At 40.2% G+C, this 18,305-nt stretch overlaps 1 protein-coding gene across 1 annotated transcript in view; it reads left to right on the top strand.

Moving 5' to 3' along the window:
• Positions 1 to 17,470, top strand: part of ELK3 (ETS transcription factor ELK3) — a 68,311-nt gene extending 50,841 nt beyond the window's left edge. Inside the window, exons 4-5 of the mRNA XM_059402314.1 lie at positions 8,095 to 8,217; positions 14,959 to 17,470. Coding sequence (XP_059258297.1) covers positions 8,095 to 8,217; positions 14,959 to 15,057 — 222 coding nt within the window. The 3' untranslated portion in view covers positions 15,058 to 17,470. The remainder of the gene's footprint in view (positions 1 to 8,094; positions 8,218 to 14,958) is intronic.
• The last annotated feature ends 835 nt before the right edge of the window (positions 17,471 to 18,305 follow it).

The raw sequence follows: 18,305 nt of genomic DNA, 5'->3' as shown, positions 1-18,305 counted from the left end.
CTTTCTCTGTGAGCCTGCATCACCATTTCTGAACAGATGGCCAGTCCTGTTGTCTCAGGAAAGCTGCTCAGGCTGGCCCTGGAGTTTTGGATCTGGACACAGTGAATTTAGGGTTGCTCTGCCCAGTGGGACTGAGGAAGGTTATGGTTGGGCCGAGGGGAGGAGCGTACCTTGACGTGAGGCCGGGATAGAATGTGGATGTGAACAAGGGGATACTCAACTCAGGACTGGGAGACAGGAACTTCTAGAACAGCCTAAAACAGGAGAGGGGAAAGCATTGGAAAGCTAGATGCTTTAAGAGAGGACTTGCGCCTTGGGCAGATGAGAGTGAATGGTCCTCAGCCAAGCTGCAAGGGTAGGACCTTGCTTGTGAGCTGGTACCAGGGAGTCTAAGAAAGGGGACCAGGGCTTCCTGAGGAGAGAGAGGGCAAGGGCAGGGGTCTGGTGCCATGACAGGATAGTAGATGTAAGGTGTCTGGCTGAGAGTGCTTTTGGATCAAGCCGAGGGGCCGGGGTGGCTACAAGGTCGTGCTAAGTGGAGTGAGAGGAGTTAAGGGTTGGCTTTGGGAGACGGTGTCATCTCAGGACTTGAATTCCCTCACCTTCTAGCAGTGTCAGCTCTGTACCCAGTGCAGCCAAGGGTGGCCACAGGGAGGGAGAGAGCAGAGAAAGGGCAGGACTCGGGTGGGATATTCATTCACCCAAATGGTTTCTCGGAGATCGGACAGAACAGTTACACCTGTCTGGGCTTGACAATCCTCCAGCTCTTTAAGGTGGGCCTAGAAATCAATGTAGGATTTGGATTCTCAGGGATTTCGCTCCCCCAGGACCTGGTTTGAGTGATTCGTCAACTAAGCCTTGAGGGCGCCTGGGTGGCTCAGTGGGTTAAGTCTCTGCCTTCAGCTCAGGTCATGATCTCAGGGTCCTGGGATTGAGCCTCGAATCTGGCTCTCTGCTCAGCAGGGAGCCTGCTCCCCACCCCACCCCACCCCCCGCCTGCCTCTCTGCCTACTTGTGATCTCTCTGAAAATAAATAAAATCTCGACAAAACCCAAAAAACAAAAAACTAAGCCTTGAGCCAGGGTTCCTCCTCAGGGGACAGTCTGAAGCAAGGTCACCTCCAGCAGCCCGTCTCATCCTAAAGAGTGAGCCCATTTCCCTGCAATCCCCGCAGAGGGCACAAGTGAAAGCCTTCCCTTTACTTCCAGGTCAATTCTGGGGGTTTCCTCTCCTGAAGGAGACTTGGGGCTTTTCTCCCACAGGCAGCAGTGGTGTCTCATTCTCACAGTTCATTGGTTTCCCTCCTACCTTAGTATTTTCGACTGCAGAAATTACTTTCCTCGGTGGAGTGTGCTGTGTGCAACGTGACACTGTTTGCATGTAAACATTTTGTTACCGGCGGGACTGTCCTGTCAACTTTTCTTAACAGTTGGCTTTAGAAGAAATGAAAGGTGTGCTCTAATAACTTGATACCCTGAAAATGAAGTTCCCAGGGATATAGTTTATCTCAAGAACTGTTTGTTTATATTTTATCTTATCCTGAGAACAATTCCCCGTTATTTTCAGATAGAAATATGGCAGAAGGAAGGGTAGGATTAAGAGGGTCTTGGTGTGAACTGGGGTCATGTGGTTACTTTTCCCTTCGAGGATCATATTAAACCACCTACCTTGCATAGGCCCAAAGTTAGATTTGAAATATCATCTATGGTGTACATGAGAAAATGTTCGTCGTTCTGCCACTCACCCAAAACCATAATCTCCATTCCCATCGAAAATACTTGTAGTGCATTTGCTGGGATCTGTACAGTGCAGCTGAGATTACTCTTGATTTTTTAAGGATCCAAGATTACAAATATAGACAGACATGATGATCATTCAGACTCCCGTCAAGCACGGACTACGAGGAACTGAGGGCAGAGAATACAAAAGCCAGCTGTGTACCGAGAAGCGATGTAGCTGGAGCTCAGCCAGAGGTCATATTGGACTGTTGGTAGAAAAGCAAGGATGTTCTCTCTTATGGCATGAGCTATAGATATTGAGATGAGGGAGGGGCCAGGATGCGAAACCCTCATGATTCCTAGCCAGGCACCATGGAAGCCTAAAGAGTGCCAGTTAGAACTTCCAGTTCTCTGTATCTTCTGCACCTTGGTGTCCTCTGTCCCTCTTCCTTCCATTTGCCTCTTCTGTTCATTGTCTCCCTCCTCATCTCTTAGCAATGTAGTTAGTTCAGAATTAGTGGTTGGCGCATTGCTTTTCCCTTCATTCATGCCAAGGCCTCTGTTAATCTCATGTGTGATGTTTAAGATGCTGAACTTGGATATATGCGGGCACTGGGGCATGAACTCACCGTCAGAGTCTGAGCATGCATGCCCCAGGCTGTTTGATTAGCGGCAGCCTTGAATGGCACTAATTGAGTAGAGACCGCTGGCAGAGGACCGCAATGCGAGAGCCTCCTTTCATTTACTGGTAGATGTAACAGCTTTGGGCCAAAATCATCAGGTGGGAATTTGGAGTAAAATGGATGTGTTCCCTGAGGAGCTCTGCTCTGGAATAGGCTCTCATCTTATGGTCTCCTAGGCCATTATCACAAGAGGATGAAAGTTTGTTTTTTCCCTTCATCCCACTCTCTACAACACTTCTCCAGCTTAGCGTCCAGCTTTCTCTATACTGACCCTATAGGAGAGGTTGTCCTTTTAGAAGCTCTTTGCGGTGAATGATGTTGCTGGTAGAGTTCTGCGTGACTGACATTCCAGCTGAAGTTTCTTCCTACCCTGGGCTCTGAATGCCCAAGATAAAGGAACTGTGGTAGAACCCTCCCACTTTCCACCTTGGAGCTTCTCATCTCTATCTGTTGCCATCATGGTCCCACTGCCTGCTCTCCAGCTCTGCTCCTACTCCTTTTTCCCCTCCTACCACTGACGACACCTACTTTAGACTCTTAGGGAGTTCGGGTCCCCCTTTCATTAAGATCAGCAGAGTCAGTGCTATGCAGACTTATGTGTGATTGAACTTCTCTTTTAAAGTCTTCAAAATTGATGTTTTTATTGAATTTGGGCAACTCCGGGAGTCTCCAGAAGTAGTCACCTTTTTGGTTGAGGATCTGTTTTTAACCCCAGAATGGCACTGTCATGGATTCTGTTGGCGTCCATGAGAGACTAAGATTTGTGATGTTTGTTGGTACAACAAAATGTTAAATGGACACCCTGATTTCCTCTCCTTTATTTTCTAAAGCCCAAAAGACTTACCAAAGTCTTGGTACCTCAAATTATCAAATCAAATAATCTGCAAATAGTTCTTGTTGGGAGATAACTGGTAAACACCTACCATTTGCTAGTGATTGGGGTGTACAGAGGCGAGCAAGACAGACAGTTCCTGCTCTCCTGAGCTTATAGCTTGCTGTCCAATAGGTGAAGAATATGGGGCAATAGAACTTAGGGTGATGTGAAATGACAGATGTCTCTGAAAACTGGCTGAGGAACTTTTAGACTTGTTTTGATAGGAAATTACCAGCTTGCTGGGGTTTTAACTCGCGAGATACAATAATTCCTTTTAAGAGTCTTTCAGCAAATATTTACATTATTTGCAGATCACTGAAAGGATACCAGAAGTATGCCTATTTTTAAGACCTTCTAACCTAGCCAAGACAAGGCATACAGATAGACAACAGCACGTGGCAAGAGTCAGATACACAGTGCAGAAAAGCACCATTAGGAACAGAAGAGGGAAAGATCGTTTAGTTCAATTCAGCATATAGGAATTGAGCACCTATCATGTGTAGCTGTTGTGCTTGGAGCTGGGGATATGAACGTCAGTTAGATGTAAATAGCTCATAACTTGCCTTAAATGGTTTAATATAATGTCCCAAATCAGTACAAAAGAAATACTAAGGAAGAAAGTATTAATGCTGCTGAGGATGGGGAAGAATATTGACAGAGTTTCATGGGAGACATGTTCACACTTGGGCAGGGTGTTGAAGGATCAGTAGCAGTCATCTGGCACGTAAGGTGAGGAGGATATTGTAGGCAGAGGAGCAGCAAGCCATAAAGATGTGAACTAGCTTACTATGTAGGGGCAGTACAGTAGTTTAATAAGACATGGAGGGATAAATTCCAAAGGTGAAGGACGCAGTGGGAAATGGGGCATGAGTAACATAGAGTTGTGTTTTAGAAGTCATCCTGATGATGTAGATTAGGGTGGGGGTGAGGCTGGACCCAGTTAGGATACTATGATAATATTCCAGATGAAAGACAAGGAGGATCTAGATCTAAGGCTGTGACCCTGGGATGGGGCCACAGGAGACAGATCTGAGAGAGGCATAAGGAATTGTCCATAGGATTTGGTGACTAATCAGGTGTGAAGGTTGTAGGGGAGAGCCAGGAATTAACTATGAGGAGCATGCGAGGAAGAATCAGCTCATGGTGAAAGGTTGGTTACAAGTTCATTTTGGGCTGAGAAGTCTATAGGACATAAAGGAGCAAACATCCAGCTACATACATGCAGCTGGAGCTGAGGAGTTTGGGCCTGGAGATAAGTTAGGGAGTCACCAACATGTAAAGGGTGCTTAAAATCATGGAAATGGATGAGATCACCCATGGAACGTGTCTAGTGCGGGGAAATGTAGGTTACGTAGTCAGGGAAGTTCTGGAATGAGTGCTGAAGAACTGGTGGGTTGGAATTCTTTAGTGTTCAGGACACATCAAGCCATGTAGAAAGGTTCATCTAGAGAAGTTAAGAAGACTATGAAACTAGGTTATGGGGGAACCTAGAATTGTGGCTAAGGAATTTTTTTCCCCTGAAACTGGAAGAATTTCAAATAGCATCTTAGGGTGACTGATTTGGTGGCGGTGCTCAGAATAGATAGAAAGAGGGACCAAAGGTACAGCAGCTGGTTTAGGAGGCATTTACTGAATGCCATCTCTAAGCATATAGGACCTTGAACGCAGCAGGAATGGAAATGGGGGGCAAAAATCAGAGTCAGTTCAAAGAAGGATCCACAGGTCGTCCCCAGATGTTGTAGCAAGTGGGAGGTCATTTTGCATCTCAGTGACGAGGATGCTGGATTGTAGACAGGGCTGTAAGTCCATGGATCATGTCTTGTTTTATCATTGTATCTCTGGCACCTGATACATTATCATGCACTCTGTATTTTTGAGTGGATAAATGGCTGGTATTGTTGATAGAAATGGAGGAGTCCTAAGAAACACTAGACTTGGAAAGAATGTGAGGTGTTCAGTTTGAACATGGGCATTCCAGTGGACATGTCCAACAGGTCATAACAGGTATGTCCAACAGTCACATACCTAGAGCTACAGATCGCTTCAGCTCATCAAGTATTTAGAAAACGTGTACTATAGGAGGAATAAAGATAAGCATGCTACCTTAAAGGCTACAGAAAAAAGTATAAAAAGAATATGCAAATTACCATAATATGACACAGAAATTGTTAAGGGAAAAAGGGGTTATAAAGTGTTACAAAGATTCAGGAAAAAGAGAATTGTCACTTGATGGAGGGAAAAGCAGAAAAGTCTCCTTTGAGGAGGTGGAGTGTTCATGGGCAGAGGGAGGCAGGGATAGAAAAGAGGAAGAGGTCTGAGGACGTGGTCCAGGCAGAGGGCCATGAACCAGGGCACAAAGATGGGGGATGTCTGGGCAATGCCAGCTCACCAGGTTTAACTTGAATGTGCAGGCTTTGTAGGAGACTGTATTATGTGGAAGAAGAACTGAGTTGAGGATGAAAACAAGATCCTGGTTAGATGGTCTTTCCCCTTGAACATCAATGACCTTTGCCTCAGATCCTAGGGCTTCTCTTTCCCTGCAGCTGGTGGGATCAGGAACTCCCTGTTTGCCATTCAAAAGAGCCCATTTGCTAAAGTATTTTTTTGGTGAAGGAAGAGGAAGCATGCATTTTGCTCTGGCTTCTTTCTTTAGTGTCTAGCCCTTAGGCCCAGCCCACCTTGATTCCAGGAGCTTGTGGAAAGAGGCTCCAAAAACTCACACTGTATTGGAGATTACCCAAGGTGAGCATTAATAGGAACATTCCTTAAAAGAGCAACCAAATAATTTTTTCGTTACAGCCACAGGATCTTCAGGGAGAAGAGGGGTCGGGGTGGGGAGAAAAGTGAATGAAGTCATTTCACAATAGTTACTTGCATATGTTATAAAAGATATTCCAAAAGATTAAACATGGGAAACAGAAGACTACTATATTCTGAGTACGTCCTGTATCCCTTTGAAACAGATGTGCAAACATCTCACATCCAGACCTGGGTACACATTTTAGACTAAAATAAAACTTCATGTATTGCTCAAAGGATTAAAATGGAGTGGATGTGTATTTATGGCCATGAATAAGAGAAAGGTAGGTTTTGTAATCTAGAAGACTTACTGTCTCTTAAGAGCTTTGGGACCTTCATTGGTAGGTAAACTGGAGGTCCTGAACACACTGGTTTTTTTTAATGTTAACATGGCATAATGTGGCTGGATTTTCGTTCCAGAGTAACAAGCAAATGTTAGTTCTCAGATGACATGAGTTTCTGGACTTCAGCCTAATATGACTGAGAGGAGCCTTGAAGGTACTGGCTGACTTGGCTGGTTTCAGAACCCTGAGTACTTTTATACATACATTGAGAACTTCTCCCATGAACAGATGAAATTCATTGAATAAGTATGTTGGGTACACTTGTGATCAACACTTCTGAGTATTTGTTATGTGCCAAGCACATATTAAGAGCTTTACGTACACCATCTTATTTCATTTTCCTAGCAGTCGTTAAGGTAGGCATTTTTTCCTCCCCATTTTATAGATTTGGAAACCAAGGCATAGAGCGGTTACCTAGGTGGTAAATAGTAGTCCTGAGGTCGGAACCCTGGCAGAGCCCATGCTTAAGCGTTGTCTTAATCACCAGACCAGATGGCCCGGCATATGTGTAAAACTGCCTTGGATTAGAAGTGGGAAGCTTATCTAAAACATGTATTTATTCTAGTAACCTCATAGGTTATTCCATGTGTAGGAAATGCTGCGGAACCGAAGACTTAACATGATATAAATTAGTTTGCCTTCCAGCAGCGTCACAGTTTGAGAACCTTTGGATGTTTGTTTCTGCGGAACAGAACAGACCTTTCGACTTAGGTTTATGCCAGATATTCTTGATAATTAACGAAGCTGCTGGGGCCAATTCTAGGAAAAAATAACACTTTAGCATCCAGAGTGATGTAATCGGCAATGCTGGCGCCTTTGCTGTGGTGCTTCTTACACAGAGCACCTTATTGACATCACAAAACCACTGAGGGGCTCCTTCTAGTCAGCAAAGGTGCAAAACCACCAAGGGCCAGGGAGTTTGCCTCGGCTGAGAATAAAAGCCATGCAGACATACCAGCTGGGGCAAGTTGTTTCTTCTGTCCTCCAGCTCACTTGCAGGCCAGGTCTCCTGCTGTGTGTGTGCAAGCAAATGGAGTCCTTGGCACTCTCCTGGGAAACCCAGAGTTTCGGCTTTACACCCAATCTAACAAGAAAGAATTTTTTTCCTCGTCCAAACCATTGCCAGGGAGATGAATTCTCATCAGCCTCATATCCGGAGTGGAATCTTTAGAAAACCCAGTTCAGAATTTTTGCAGAAGCTGCTACAGGGTATTTTAACAACAGGCACTAAAATCTTAAAGGGCCATTGATGCCCATGAAAGTGAAGCTCGAGAGGCCCTTTAAAATGTGTGTAATGGATGTCCACTGGAGGAAAATAAGAAAATATATATATTTTTTTAAAAAAGGCCCCTTCATAGAATCCCATTTTGTATACTAAATCACCTTTAATGTGGGAAGGGAAATAAATTGAAGGAACCGTCTGGATGAATACTGCTATAAACTTGAGTTTTACAGTGTTCAGTGTTTAGGGAAGATAACTTGTCCATATTTTTCTCCTTTATAAAATTGCTAATACCATCAGAGCTGAACAAGATTAAACTGTGCAGCCTTGCAGAAATTACATAGTTGTCAGATTTTCCTAAGATGGGAAGGCTTGTTTCTGGGTTCGTGGCTAGTGTACCTAGCCGCACTGCTGATTATGGCCAGATAATCAAAATCTGTGTTTTCTTTCGCAGACACCAAATGGATTGCTTCTGACCCCGAGTCCACTGCTATCCAGCATACATTTCTGGAGCAGCCTTAGTCCAGTTGCTCCACTGAGTCCTGCCCGGTTGCAAGGGCCAAACACGCTTTTCCAGGTGAGCATTTAGAAATGAATGTTTAAACATCCAGCTTCTGAAGGGTGTGTTTCCCAATAAATACTGTAAAGGTAACAGAGTTCTAGCCTACCTTTGGATAAAATGTTAAGTTTCCACGGGGAGTTAATGGTGCTGTCAAACCCAGCCTTCAGAGGCAGAGATTTTCATCGAGGCAGAAATGGCGTGTTCATGTCAGATATCGCAAATGGAACCATTAATTCTGAAAGGGTGTGGATATCTTCACTGACTATGAAAACTGGAAATTTATCAAGGAAAATGGACAACTTTAAAAAATGAAGCAATATACTGACACCACTTGAATTGAGAAACAAAAACGGTGAAGGATGTCTCTATACTGTAATAGAAGAGTTATCTGTATGATTCTATGAATCATAATCAAGTTCTCCTTGTTCCATAACAAGAAAGGAGCATCCAGGGCATTTGGTTAAAAACAAAGTCTTAGCTGCTTTATCTTGCACAACTCCTGTTACTGGGTAGGCGCATTTATTATTCATTCCCACACTAGAATCTTGCAGTAGCATTACTTGCGATTGTGTGGTAATCAGTATTTCTCCCTTGAGACTCAAAGACTGTTCCTCACAGATAAAGATGTTACTAAGATAATAGAAAGGGTCCTAGGGACAGGAGTGAAGCGAAACTGGGGTAAGTGAAAACCCCCTCTAATTCTAGCCTGTTTCATCCACCCTGAATCCCATGCCTGCCTGCCTGTGCCCCACACCCCACGTTTGGCTCACCGGAGCTAGATGTAGTTCTTTTGTTCCTGTTGCATCTAGCACCACTTTGTATTACAATGGCCTAGTCACCTGGCAATCTCCCCCGCTAGACTGTGGGCCCTCAAAGGCCAGAACTACATCTTGTTCCTTGTTTACCTCGGCACCCCCCCCCCCCCCGCCCCTGTCTGGCCACATTGCTTGGCACACAAATGGTGCTTAGTAATTATCACTGACTAAATTAGTGGATACCTAAGAATTCACCAAGGAATTGGGCACGTGGCTGGCTCAGTTGGTAGAGAACGTGACTCTTGATCATAGGGTTGTGAGTTTGAATCCCACGTTTGGTGTAGAGGTTACTTTGAAAAAAAAAAACAAACAAAAAACCAAAAAAACCAAAAAACAAAAAAGAAAAAGTTAAGAAATATTTAAGAACCTGAGTGTTAAAAAGATCAGATCTCTGTGCATTTTTGAGCACAGGTCATTTTACTTATCAAGGTTAGTACTGATCCCCTCTGTGCCAGGAGCTATACATGCTGGGATTTAGGGTCTCAGAAGAAGGTGGAGCTAAAGAGGTTTTGATTGCTATCTTGCTTCTCTGGTTTCCTAGTAAGGTTGAGGTAGGGTTGTCAGGATGTGACTGTATATCCCCAGGTAATCAGGTTTCTCTTTTGGCCCATCTTCTCATCACAAGAAAACTGAGCTATGGTCATACACAGCCAACATGTTGATTCTTAGCCCTTTTAACTCCGGCAGAGAAACAAGAACTAGAAGCAGTGAGCAAATGTAGTACTAGGAAAAGTTTTAGGTTAGTAAACTTTTGGTGGAGAACTGAAAGACCTTATTTCCTCCAAGTATTCAGAATAGAGCAGCAGTATTCTAGTATTAGAGCTCCTAAGGAGAGCCAAAGGAAGGAGTTGTTTGGTGCCATGTGTATGGTAAGCTCCAAGGGTACATGGACTGCAGTCTTACTTTAGTCCTACAATCCATGAAAGCCTCCACAGGTTCACTAGATATTTGTGAATAATGAATGGAATCTCACTTCCATCCTTCCTGAGAATTCTGCCACCTGATTGGTACAGGGCTTGGTGATCTCCCAAGGAAGCCCGGAGAACTTTTGTTTGGGAGTTCTTTGGGATCCTTTGCCCTGGATACTAAACCTTTCCTAGCCCATCATCACTCCTCACAGTAACAGTGGTTCATATCCATTGGGTTTCTACACATTAGCAGGGTATTTGGAGCTCCGGGTCTTGGACGCACATACACACCCTTTTCTCTTCAGTCACCACTGCAGGCCAGTGGCTCTCAAAGGTAACATGCAACAGTATCCGCTTGGACAGTGGGCTAAGAAGATTTTGTTGGGCCCCAACCTCAGTTTCTAATTTAGAAGGTGTGGGACAGGGCCTGATTATAACATTGTTTCAAGACCCTAGTGCTGCTGCTCTAGGTATTCACTTTGAGAACCACAGGAGACCAATGGTTCCTAATTTATAACCAGAGTTCTGCAGAAGAAATTGCTGCATTGAAAGGCCATCTATTCAGAATTTTAATTTCACAAAATGTACCTGTCCTACCAGAGCCATTCAAAAACAACCAAAAAAGAAAAAAAAAAAAACCCACAAAAAACAAAAACACACAAATGGGAGGTAGGAATGGGGAAAACAATCATGTTTAGAGGATTGTTGGCAGGGCCTTGTGCTCTCTTTCTGTGATTGGGGTCCATAAAACTAAGGAAAAACAACTTTGTACCTTTTAAAATATTACTCTTCCCATGATAAAAGCAGATGTGAAAAAGTTGAAAATAGCAGTTTTGAAAATAGTAAATAAAACATGGTAAGAGGAATATTCAAAATTCAGATTATCAGCAGTGCCCCTTTTGAACTATTTTTCTTTAAAAATAAACCTTCCGTGGGGCACCTGGGTGGCTCAGTGGGTTAAAGCCTCTGCCTTCGGCTTGGGTCATGATCTCGGGGTCCTGGGATCGGGGCCCCACGTCGGGCTCTCTGCTCAGCAGGGAGCCTGCTTCCCTGCTCTCTCTGCCTGCCTCTCTGCCTATTTGTGAACTCTGTCTCTCTAACAAATTAAAAACAAACAAACAAACAAACAAACAAACCTTCTGTTTATACTAGACATGGAGGAAGGCTACAGTAAGTTTTAAATTATGCTGGCAAATTTCCTATTGTGAGGCTTGGAAAGTAGATCAGAATCTTTATTCAGGGTAAGAGTTGACAGAGCTGAGGAGATTTTACACAGAAGATCCACTGATGTAATTATTGTGGCAACTTACAGCAGATATTGAAGAATTTAAGGGAAGGGGAGAGAAGATATTAGTGCCTTTCTGGAAGATGCATATTTAAAAATAAAACGAGATTTGTCTGAATAGTTTGGCATTTTGAGCTTATTTACAGGGTGTCTGTTCCACTTCTGAAACAGATTTTCATCAAATCTGGCATAGGTACAGATAATATCTTGAAAACAAGGCAGGATTAAGGTTTTTAAAAAAATGTTTTTATTTATTTGCTTGACAGAGAGCCAGAGAGCATAAGTGGGGTGAATGGCAGAGGGAGAGGGATAGCAGGCTCCCCACTGAACAGGGAGCTCACTGTGGGGCTCAATCCCAGGACCCTGGGATCATGACCTGAGCTGAAGGCAGATACCCAACCGAGCCACCTAGGCACCCCCAGAATTAAGTTTTCAATTGAGAATGTTTTCTGAACATTTTAATTCATCACATCTAACCCAGAAAATATTTGCAATGCATTGTTATTAGGAATTGTAGGGGAATATATATATATATATTAATATATATATATAAAATAAATATGTATATTTATGATCTATATATATTATAATAGATATATAAACAAAATGTTATAGGAACCCCAGCAGGGAGTAACTTTCTAGCTGGAGACTAGAAGGCGGCTCCATGGAAGAACTGGCACCTAAGCTGGGAAAAAAGGATAGGATTTTGGCAGAGAGAAAATACCTTCTAGATAATCTACATGATCTGGATATGCAAGAACATGGTCCAGGAAGGGACCGGGTGGCTGTGGGCCTTGAATGGTATGCTCAGGATTTTCCACCTTAGTCTCTTGATAACAAAGGAAGGTTTTCTAAGCTGGAGATAAAAGAACAGATCTTACTATACTACTTTTTAAAAAATTTATTTGAGGGAGAAGCAGACTCCCCACTGAGCAGAGAGCCTGACATGGGACTCGATCCCAGGACTCTGGGATCTGAACAAAAAGCACCTACTTAACAGAGCCACCCAGGCACCCCTAAAATCTCTATCTGAGAAAGATATTGCTGATACAAGCATGAAGGAAGGACTGAAGAAAAAGCAAAAAATGTAAGGAACAGGAAGATATGAGGAATATTTATACTACTGCAAATAGTATATGAGGGAAAAATCATCTTTTAGAACAGTAGAAATACAAATATATTTAGAAGACATTCCAGAGGTAAAATTAAAAGACTTTTAGTTGGGTTTGAGGAGTAGGAGGCAAAGTGAAAATTAGGATGAGGCAAAGATTACTTACATGATTAAAATACTAGAAATGCTAGAAGTAAGCAGTTAACATTTATTGAGGGCTAGGGTATGTTAAATGTTGTTCAAAGCACCTTTCATGGCTTCTGATTTAATACAGTTGACCCCTGAACAAAGTGGGGATTGGGATGCTGACCCCCTCCTCACAGTTGAAAATCCATGTATAACTTTTAACTTTTCAATTAACTAACAGTTGACTGTAACACACATTTTCCATCTTATATGTATTATTATGCTGTATTCTTATAATAAAGTAAGCTAGGGAAAAGAAAATTGTAAGGAAAATATATTTATAGTACTATACTGTGTTTACTGAAAAAAAAAATCTGCAAACCTGTGTTGCTCAGAATCAACTGTACTCCCAACAGTTCTCTCTGAAAAGAAAAGGAAACAAAAAAGCCCAGAGTTGTTGCTCAGTTGACCCAAGACCTCACATTAATAAGTGGCAGAGCCCTGACTGAAGTTTTTAATCATATCGCCGCTCTTACCAACTTAAGAGTGAATGCAGAATAGCAGGTTTTTGGTGAGACACATTGATGGGGATGTCTAACTGACAGCCAGGAAAGGATTGTTGAGGCCAGCAAAGGAGAAAGGAAGGCTGAGAACAAAAGTTTGGGATAAATGTTGCAACTTAAGCTAGTGGAGGTAGGGAGTCAATAAAGATGAAAGAGGCCAGAAGAGACAGGCAAGAGAAACTACAACTGAGTGTACAGAAATAAAGAGCAGAGGGCAGAAATCAGTAACATACTTTTTTAAAACAAGAAGATTAACAAAACGAAAAGCTGCTTCTTTTGAAAACACCAATAAGATGGACAAAAAACAAAATGAGAAAAGACTGCAAATAAGCTAAGAGAATGAATATTCAAAACCTGCTCTTCATCCTGTGTTCACTCTTAAGTCAATGGGAATAGTAGTTAAGAGCTGGGATCTTAATAGAGTATGAACTATATATGCAACTAGATTTGATAATCCAATTGAAATGGATAAAATTCTACAAACAACTAAAATTCCAAAGTGTCAGAAAAGAAACAAAAACCTTGAATATGCCAATGACCATTAAACTTTGAGTATTTAAAGAGCACACTCACACCAAGCCCTGCCAAAAATAAGTTGGCCAGTTTGGTACAAAAAGCACAGGATCTTTTAAGTTTAAAATTTGGCTTTACTGCTTATTAGTCTTTAACCAATCAGAACTTATCTGAGCTGTGTTTTCTCTTCTGTCAAATGGGGATAACCAAACTTACTTTACAGGCTCCAAGATACCAACTGAAATGACAATCACTGATAAACTGTAAGGTATGAGACATAAGTTATTGAAATAGTTTGAAAATTGAAATATATTCTGTATTTATTGTACTTCTAACTTGTGCCAGGCTCTGCAGTTTTATAGTGTTGACATTTAATATTAACTTCTCTAGACTAAACAAAAATAAAGCTGGAAGATACCCCTGGAGATCATTTTGGCACATATCATTCTGGACAGTGAAAATCTAGCTGTGAACAGTTATGTATTAAAAAGAGGCCTTTAGGGTGCCTGGGTGGCTCAGTGGGCTAAAGCCTCTGCCTTCGGCTCAGGTCATGATTCCAGGGTCCTGGGATCAAGGCCCACATCAGGCTCTCTGCTCAGCAGGGAGCCTGCTTCCCTTCCTCTCTTTCTACCTGCCTCTCTGCCTACTTGTGATCTCTGTCAAATAAATAAATAAATAAATCTTAAAAAAAAAAAAAAAAAGAGGCCTTTAATTATTCTTCTTCAATGGGGGTACAGTGGTGGTATTTCCTTTAGAATGGAAGGTTACCAAAGCATATACTTTTATCCCATTTATCATTTTAGTTACCAACAATACAGAAATTAACTTTATTCTTTGTTTTGTCACTTAAGGGTGATCTATTAAGTTTGATATTATTTATCATTGTAATTAAAAAAATACTTTCTCAGCTTCAATATATACTCTTGCTTTCTAAACATTTTAAGCTAAAACATTCTGCATTTTTAACAGTTACTGAGAAGCATCATTATAGTACTCTGGAAAAACAATGGCCATTTTCAAAATAGAGTTATTAGAAGTTTTACATGTGAATCAGCAGTCAGTTGTCTGTGGTTTTCAAAATTACTTTAAAGCAAAAAAACAAAACAAAAACAAAAAAAACCAAAATTACTTTAAAATTACTTTAAAGCAAATCAGCATTCTAAGTAGCTTGGAACCTTTTAAAAGGAGTATTAGAACATGCTTTAGCACCATATGTACATTTTTTTTTTCTAGTGGCCTAGGCATATAAAATAGGGACATTTTCTGGGCCTTATCTCCTGTTTGCTATATGTAATCTTGATCGCATTCTATACAATAATTTGTGACCCCTCCATCCCAGGGGTGATCCACTATGGTCTGTCTAGGAATGTAAAGAATTCAAGTTTGTCCCAATGGATCTGTAATAACTACTTTAAAAATCTTCTGTTCCCTACAGTTTCCAACACTGCTTAATGGCCACATGCCAGTGCCAATCCCCAGTCTGGATAGAGCTGCTTCTCCAGTACTGCTTTCTTCGAATTCTCAGAAATCCTGATGACATCTGGCCACAGTTAAAGACTTATTAACTGATGAAACAAATTTGTCCTCATGGGCTAGTTTACCTGTGTCATGAGAAGGACATTGTGAAACCGGCTGTTAATTTGGTTTGCACTTTTCATAACATGGATGGTCTAGATTTATGTTAGCATTTTTAAAACTTTTTTTTTTATATTCAAGTATATATGAAGATCTGTTTGGCATTAAGTGATTTTTATGTTTTTGTTTTTATATCCTCTTAGCTCTTAAGTGTTGAACACTGTTGACAGTGAAGAACTTTTCTTAATCGTTTTCAGTGTAACTAATAAGGATGTGAAGCTTTCTTTCTAATTTCCGCATATGCTGTACTATGCTTATACACACTATAACCAGCTGTGCCTTCCTTTGCATTTAGTTTATATATTTTTTAGTATTAAGAAAAAATGTTTGAAAGACAAAAATTAGTATCAAACAGCTCTTTAGTAGAATCATTTTTCACAAGTAGGCAAAATGAAAGCATATTCATATTTTTCTTTTTCGCTTTCAATTGTATAAGAATTGCCTTAGAACCTCTTTTGAACTGAAGTTCAGTAAATGTCCGATTTCATGTTTTTATAAAAGAAACTAAGCCATATTTAGAAAATAAACATTCATAAAAGAAAATGTTTTAAAGTGCATTTTTTAAAAAAATGAACTTTGAAAGGTTAGCCACCTAGCTGTTTACAATCTTTTAAGCTCCTCCCAAACAAAATCCTGAGATGGAAATCTACATCAAATTCATTCTAGCCATGCCCCTGGGGTATCTCCTATGTAAGCATATTCTTATTTCAAAAAATTAGCTGTGGTTCTCCCAGTTTTCCATAGAGAATCACACCCCTGATACATTTTCTGTATCATTATCAGTTAGGGTTTCTCTAAACCCCTGGAACTCTAATTAATGTTTAAACATCCCATGCTTAGGAAAAGGCTTACAAACTGGTTGATGAACCTAACAATTCTATAATATCAGATGTCTTCAGGTGTATAAAGCATAGCCTTGTTTGTGGAGATGGAGAGGTAGGATACACTGTTTTATGTATCACTAAGTTTATGGTGAGAATGAAGGAAATTGAATAGAAGAAATACGTAACTCTTTAGGAACCTCATTGTGGAACTGAACTACTAACAATCTGGAGCACTCACCAGTAAATTCTTTTGTGTAGTGTAGAGCAGTGAGAACTGAAACATCAGCAGATGCCACTCTTAAGGCATTGTTTTGTACATGAAGTAGGAAAACTCTAATGTGAAAAGAACTGGAAAGTGCCCAGTGCTTTCAAGATCATTATCCTTAACTGTAAGTAACAAACCAGTTTGAAATGTGGCTGAATAACAGATTTCACAGTAGGTATTAAATGGCAAGATTATGAAAAATGAGTAAAAAATAAAGCTTGTAAAAACAAATATTCCTTGAATTTTCAAAGAATCTAAAACTGTTATAATGCTTTAAAACTTGAGATTTTCCACTGGAATTAAGTGTCTCTGTGTATGGGGATGTGCAAATCTCTAATATACACTTTTAGATATAAAGTTAATTCCAAAATCCACAGATACTAGTGTCACATCCTCATAAGCTGAGGAGAATTCTGTACTAAAATAAAAGAGCTGGTCCAGGGAACTGATATTTACCAAACATGAAATGTTAAATGTAGAGAGGGGAGTCTTTGAGAATGCTTCTTACCATGGTTTCCAGATAAGGCAATTACACAGGAACAACAGGGAGTTGCCTAAGGTCACACAGCTCAGTCAAGGTAGAACAATGATTGGTGCTCATTCCAGTTCTGTTTCCTATGCCTAACTGTAAGTAACTACTAGCCCAAATATTTATGTTAGGTAGAAAAAACAAAGGTAGTATATTTTAAAAAATTTGTCAGATAAAAGAATGTACTCCAAATGTTAAGATTCTCAAAGAGAAACCAAAGGAAGTTAATCAATGTACAAAAATCACAACCGAAAATATTTTTAAATGTACATGCTGACTGGAAATACTCAAAAGATTATAAATCTGATTCTTGTATTTCCTTGTTTGAAATACTATGATTAACATACATTCTAGCTCCATTTATTAGAAAAAGAAAAATGCCATGATTTTCATGGATCAAAAAATTATAATACAAATGTAGAACTGGAGGTATTGAAGTATAACTCTTATAGCGCTGCCTCATTCTGTGTGTGTGTATAACAGGTTTCGAAGGACATATTAACTTTTTCCTTTTTATATGTCTACTTCATCAGTGTTAAACTGAGATGGCTAAGGTTTTATAGAACTATAACCTAAACATTCTCTTTGTACACATCTTTTCTATGACTGCATATCTTCTTCATTCACTTTCATATATGTATCAATTTTACTATTATATTATTTTTGTTCAATAAATACTTTGTGATAAAAGGTGTGAAGAGACAAGTGGGTTGGTTTACTTCCATTTACTTGGATTAGATAATCCAAATTTTACTTTTCTATATGGGTACAAGTTGGAAAATAAGTCATCTAACCTTAAATATGATACATCAAAACGTGTTATTATATATATATGTACATTTTAAAGAGATATTTAAGGAAACAAACAGAATTACTGAGGTTGACTTAGGGAAGGGGGTGGGGGGAAAACTGGTTTGAAAAGTGGTCCTCTGATCTTTTAAGTCTTAAGGTCTACCAATCATTTTATATTGAAATAGGCGTAGGTAAGGAGGAAGAAAAGAAACAAAATATCATTTATTCTTTTAGCTGCAACTAATATCATACTCAGTGGTGAAAGATTGAAAGTGTTTTCCCTAACATAAAGAGCATATTGCCAATTCTACTTTAACATGGGACTGAGAGTCCTAAACAAAGTAATCAGTCAAAAAAAATAAAAGAAATTCAAATTATAAAGGAAGTAAAGCTATCTCTATTCATAGATGGCATGGTCTTATATGCAGAAAGAATCCACAAAAAAGTTAATAAAGTCAGCAAAATTGTAAGATACAAAATCAGCACAAAAATCATTTCAATTTCTACATATTAGCAAATGAAAAACTCAAAAAATAATAATTCCACCTAGAATAACATCAAAAGAAATAAAATAAGAATGAATTTAATCAAGGAGGCATAAGACTTATACACTGAAAAACTATAAAACATTGCTTAAAAAAATTCAAGCTATCCTGCATTCATGGACTGGAAATCCCAATAGTAGCAAAGGATCTACAGATTCAATGCAATTCCTATCACAATCCTAATGGCATATT

This window comes from Mustela nigripes, chromosome 6 (assembly GCF_022355385.1).
Source record: "Mustela nigripes isolate SB6536 chromosome 6, MUSNIG.SB6536, whole genome shotgun sequence".
Taxonomy (NCBI): Eukaryota; Metazoa; Chordata; class Mammalia; order Carnivora; family Mustelidae; genus Mustela; species Mustela nigripes.
This window is presented reverse-complemented; position numbering and strand designations above follow the sequence as displayed.